The sequence below is a fragment of the Musca autumnalis genome, unplaced genomic scaffold (genome assembly GCF_047663935.1).
Source record: "Musca autumnalis isolate F117 unplaced genomic scaffold, ASM4766393v1 scaffold_3, whole genome shotgun sequence".
Taxonomy (NCBI): Eukaryota; Metazoa; Arthropoda; class Insecta; order Diptera; family Muscidae; genus Musca; species Musca autumnalis.
In genome coordinates this window covers 236,850,432-236,856,088 of record NW_027411866.1, presented here as the reverse complement: position 1 = coordinate 236,856,088, position 5,657 = coordinate 236,850,432, and the positions used below count along the sequence as shown (strand labels likewise).

The window sequence follows — 5,657 nt, the reverse complement described above, 5'->3', positions numbered from 1 at the left end:
CGTCGTATTGTAATCACCAACATCACAACCATGGACAATGGCATTGACATCGTTGTTGTACTCTTATGTTGTTGTTTTTATTATTAGTAGAAAATATTAATATTTTTATGGCCAAGAGAAGCTGGCATTGTATGTGCCTGGCAATAATGAAGGCCATACGGACATACATATTTAAGTAATGTGCTGTTTTATGGCACTTCGGTGTTTATAAAACATGATATTAACCAAAATGAACAAGTTTGACAATTTGTACTTGAAAGGATGAGAAAATTCATTGGAAGAAGAAAAATTCCGCACAGGAATGGAGCCAGAAATTTATTTTCTACAGATTTCAGAGGGACCAAAATATAAGGAATCAGATACAAATTCATAAGAAATTGAAAAGTTATTGGCAAAAAGGGATAACACTAAGCTCCTTTTACCAAGAGAACCTACTTTACCCTAATCTTCCTTCTTAACAGCGCTCCTGTCTACCAGTTTGTGTGTGTTTTCTTATAATTATCATGTTATGTTGTTAAAGACAAATGAACAACAAACGAAGAATGATAATAACATTTCCATTTTAATAGTTTTTAATAGGAAAACAAGTTCACATTTTCTCATCTCTTATCGCCACCTTTGTCCGCTGCTGTTCCAGCCTCCATCTTTTGTTATTTGCTTATTTGTGCTGTGCTGTATTAACAAAGCAGTTGGTTGTCTTTAAATAATTGAATTTCTGTTTGTGTTTATCATGTTTTCTTCATTAATTCTCTTCTCTCCTTGCCTATTTTTCTTGCAGACAGAGGCCTTCTGTTCCACCTACAACATTGACTTATTTGTTGTTGTCTATTCTGTGGTGGACCGCAATTCATTTAAACAAGCCGAGAGGATATTGCAATATCTTAAGGAGAATGAAATGCTGCTGACACGAGGTGCAATATTGGTGGGCAATAAGACTGATTTGGAACGACATCGAGAGGTTAATCGGCAAAGTAAGTAATTCTCTACGGACATTTATTTTAATGGAATATAACGAATTTGATATGTGATGTGTGAGCCAGTGACAGTCAACGTGGATTTTTTAAATATTTTTAGGCGGAGGATTGTTTTTTTAAATTGCTAGTGGAATTTTTAACATGTTTTTTAGAAACAACGTGGATTTTTAAAATATGTTTAGGAGCAACGTGGATTTTTTAAAATATTTTTAGGAGCAACGTGGATTTTTTAAAATATTTTTAGGAGCAACGTGGATTTTTTAAAATATTTTTAGGAGCAACGTGGATTTTTTTAAATATTTTTAGGAGCAACGTGGATTTTTTTAAATATTTTTAGGAGCAACGTGGATTTTTTAAAATATTTTTAGGAGCAACGTGGATTTTTTCAAATATTTTTAGGAGCAACGTGGATTTTTTCAAATATTTTTAGGAGCAACGTGGATTTTTTCAAATATTTTTAGGAGCAACGTGGATTTTTTAAAATATTTTTAGGAGCAACGTGGACTTTTTAAAATATTTTTAGGAGCAACGTGGATTTTTTAAAATATTTTTAGGAGCAACGTGGATTTTTTAAAATATTTTTAGGAGCAACGTGGATTTTTTAAAATATTTTTAGGAGCAACGTGGATTTTTAAAATATGTTTAGGAGCAACGTGGATTTTTTAAAATATTTTTAGGAGCAACGTGGATTTTTTAAAATATTTTTAGGAGCAACGTGGATTTTTTTAAAATATTTTTAGGAGCAACGTGGATTTTTTTAAATATTTTTAGGAGCAACGTGGATTTTTTAAAATATTTTTAGGAGCAACGTGGATTTTTTAAAATATTTTTAGGAGCAACGTGGATTTTTTAAAATATTTTTAGGAGCAACGTTGATTTTTAAAAATATGTTTAGGAGCAACGTGGATTTTTTAAAATATTTTTAGGAGCAACGTGGATTTTTTAAAATATTTTTAGGAGCAACGTGGATTTTTTAAAATATTTTTAGGAGCAACGTGGATTTTTTAAAATATTTTTAGGAGCAACGTGGATTTTTTAAAATATGTTTAGGAGCAACGTGGATTTTTTAAAATATTTTTAGGAGCAACGTGGATTTTTTAAAATATTTTTAGGAGCAACGTGGATTTTTTAAAATATTTTTAGGAGCAACGTGGATTTTTTTAAATATTTTTAGGAGCAACGTGGATTTTTTAAAATATTTTTAGGAGCAACGTGGATTTTTTAAAATATTTTTAGGAGCAACGTGGATTTTTTCAAATATTTTTAGGAGCAACGTGGATTTTTTCAAATATTTTTAGGAGCAACGTGGATTTTTTAAAATATTTTTAGGAGCAACGTGGATTTTTTCAAATATTTTTAGGAGCAACGTGGATTTTTTTGAAATATTTTTAGGAGCAACGTAGATTTTTTAAATATTTTTAGGAGCAACGTGGATTTTTTTTAAAATAATTTTAGAAGCAACTTGGATTTTTTAAAATATTTTTAGGAGCAACGTGGATTTTTTAAAATATTTTTAGGAGCAACGTGGATTTTTTAAAATATTTTTAGGAGCAACGTGGATTTTTTAAAATATTTTTAGGAGCAACGTGGTTTTTTTAAAATATTTTTAGGAGCCACGTGGATTTTTTAAAATATTTTTAGGAGCCACGTGGATTTTTTAAAATATTTTTAGGAGCCACGTGGATTTTTTAAAATATTTTTAGGAGCAACGTGGATTTTTTAAAATATTTTTAAAACATTTTTAGGAGCAACGTGGATTTTTTAAAAATATTTTTTAAAACATTTTTAGGACCAACGTGGATTTTTTCAAATATGTATTTTTGAACACATGTGGATTTTTTTTAAATATTTTGAGGACCCACGCATATTTTTAAATATTTTAGGACCCACGTGGATTTTTGTTTAAATATTTTTGGGGCCAACGTGAAATTTTTTATACCCTCAGCCTTTAGGCTATGAAGGGTATATACACTTTCATACGGGCAAAATGTGCCTCATCGAAATAATGGTTTTAGACCCCAAGTATGTTTGTACGAAATGTGTTTCAGACAATTTGGAGTCGATTGAGCAATGTCCGTCCGTCTGTCTGTCTGTCTGTCTGGCTGGCTGGAGCGCACGATAACTCTCGAAGGGATGAACCGATTCGGTTCAAATTTTGGCTTTCGTAATATTTTGTCCAAACTTAGTTTAAGTTCGAAGATGAGCTATATCGGTCCACTCCTTCCGGTACCTCCCCTACAAAAGTTCGAAAATGATCGGAAAATTTGTACGCACGATAACTCTTGAAGGGTGTAACCGATTTGGTCCATACTTTGCCCATCGTGGAGCGTGTACCAGACTTAGATCAGGTTTTAATATGGACTCAATCGGTCCACTCCGTCGGGTACCTCCCACACAAAATTTTGGAAAAGTTCAGTTTAGGAACATCTCTCGAATCGCTTTGATTTTTGCTTTAGCAACTTGTATTCACTGCCCTCCATACGACGGTATAAGTTTCATCAGGGGCAAGTCCATACTTCCTGAGAAAATAGCCTGAAAGTTGCAAAAAACCCCTATGACACCGTGTGAGGAGGTTGGAGGGCAAAATAACTATCGAACAGGTCTGCCGATTCGGTCCAAAGTTTGGCCTTAGTAATATTTTGTCCAAACATAGTTTAAGTTCGAAGATAAGCCATATCGGTCCACTCCTTCAGGTACCTCCCCCACAAAAGTTCAAAAATGTTCGGAAAAATTGTGCGTACGATAAGTCTTGAAGAGAGTGGCCGAATTGGTCCATACTTTACACATTCTAATATATCTACCAGATATAGATCAGGTTCAAATATGGACTATATTTGTCCACTCCATCCGGTACCTCCCACTCAAAATTTCGGATACATGTTCACTTTAAGACCTGCTTTCGAATCACTTTGATTTTTGTTGAAGCAACTTGCATTGCTGAATCAATTGCGATGCATTGCATTGCTGAATCAATTGTTTCAGGGGCAAGTTCATACTTCTTGAGCAAACATCCCTGAAGTTCTAAAAAACCCCTATGGTACCATATGTAGTGGCTGGAGATCCATTCTTTTTAGTATCTCCTCCGCAAAACTTTTGATATTAAATCCTAATCAACATTTTTGTCAGTTCAAACGCCCAAAATTTTTAAAACTCCCTAAATACATGCGTTTTTTGGGAAAAAAATTGTTTCAATATACACAGGCTGAGGGTATATCTCTGTCGGCAAAGCCGACTGATACTTTTTTACTTGTTAAATTACCTTTCTCCTCCCTAATTTACCACTTTCCGTTGGCCTTCTTTCTTTTCAGTGGGTCGCAAGGTGGCCAAAGATATTGCCTGTAAATTCATTGAAACCTCCTCGGGATTGGATCACAATGTTGATGAACTGTTGGTGGGCATAGTGGCCCAAGTGAAGTTAAATCCCCAACGTTTACGAAATCTCAGTGAAAAAGATCGACAACGTCTCAACCTGCAGAATGCCATACAAAAACATCGACGTCTCTATGCACCACCTCGGCGAATGGTGCGTCAAATGTCAATGTGTCAGCCCGAAGATGAAGATGAGGATACCGGCCAAGATGAAAATCAATCAAACAATATTATGGGTGATGAGGGTATTGGTACGGGCAGTGAACGAACGGCAAGTACAAGTCTATCATCGGCAAGTACAACAAAAACTGGCCCTGTGAGGAAACCCAACAAGCGCACTTTGAATTTAGAAAGCATTTTGAAAATGGGTGAAAGCGAATTGGAAGATGAAGAAGAGGCACAACGCATGGCATCCTCATCAAATTATGGTTATGGCCAAGGCACAAAACCCTTAAGTAAATTTGAGTTACTAACTGGTGGCGGAGGTGGTGCTACTAAGGCGACTAATATACGCACCCCGTTTGGTAGCGTTAATTCATCACCAAAATCTCGTAAATCCTATGACAGCAGTTCGGGAATTGGCAGTTCAAAGGGTGTGAGTCATGATGCGACACAACATTATGGCGAGACACAAGCGGAAGATTCACTGCTCAATGATTGTAATCGTAAAACGGTTTCAAAACTTACCAGCCGTACCAAGGTTTTCTTGTCGTCCGTTTTGCGTTTCAAGAAAGCCATCAATGTGGCAAAACGAAGAAATTCTTCCAGTTGCAGTGATTTGTTTGTCATTTAAGAGGAACAGAAATAAATAAGCGAATCATTCGCGAAACAACGGAATTGTGTATAGAAGAAGACGTATTTTTTTTAAAAATAAGTGTAGATAGCAGTTCATAATTTTGAAAATTATTATTGAAAATCAATCATCACTAATTTGTTGGTCAGGACAATAACAAAGACTCAACTAACTACCAAACCAAAATCTGTAGAAAAGGCCCAACAAATTCCAAAAAAAAAATTATGGTTTCATAAAAAAGGCCCAATTTTCATTAAAATACTTATAAGCAAGCACAAATCAAACTTATTGTTTAAAAATTTAAAAATATATATAAAAAAATAGTATTTCTTTTAATCTTCACTATCCAACCATAGCCAACACTTGAATTTTGATTATTCAAAGAACATATGTTTAAATATTGATTGTCATTTGCATCGAATTCACAGCATTATCCGGTTTATTGGAGAAAAAGATCTGAATTTTTCTCATCAGACAAGTATCATATATTTTGTATCACCAAATGTATCCCAGGTCTGGTA

The 5,657-nt window shown here is 34.2% G+C and overlaps 1 protein-coding gene across 1 annotated transcript in view; it reads left to right on the top strand.

The window, feature by feature from the left end:
* Positions 1-5,266, top strand: part of LOC141399140 (uncharacterized) — a 337,564-nt gene extending 332,298 nt beyond the window's left edge. The window contains exons 11-12 of the mRNA XM_073977303.1: positions 779-971; positions 4,283-5,266. Coding sequence (XP_073833404.1) covers positions 779-971; positions 4,283-5,136 — 1,047 coding nt within the window. The 3' untranslated portion in view covers positions 5,137-5,266. The remainder of the gene's footprint in view (positions 1-778; positions 972-4,282) is intronic.
* The last annotated feature ends 391 nt before the right edge of the window (positions 5,267-5,657 follow it).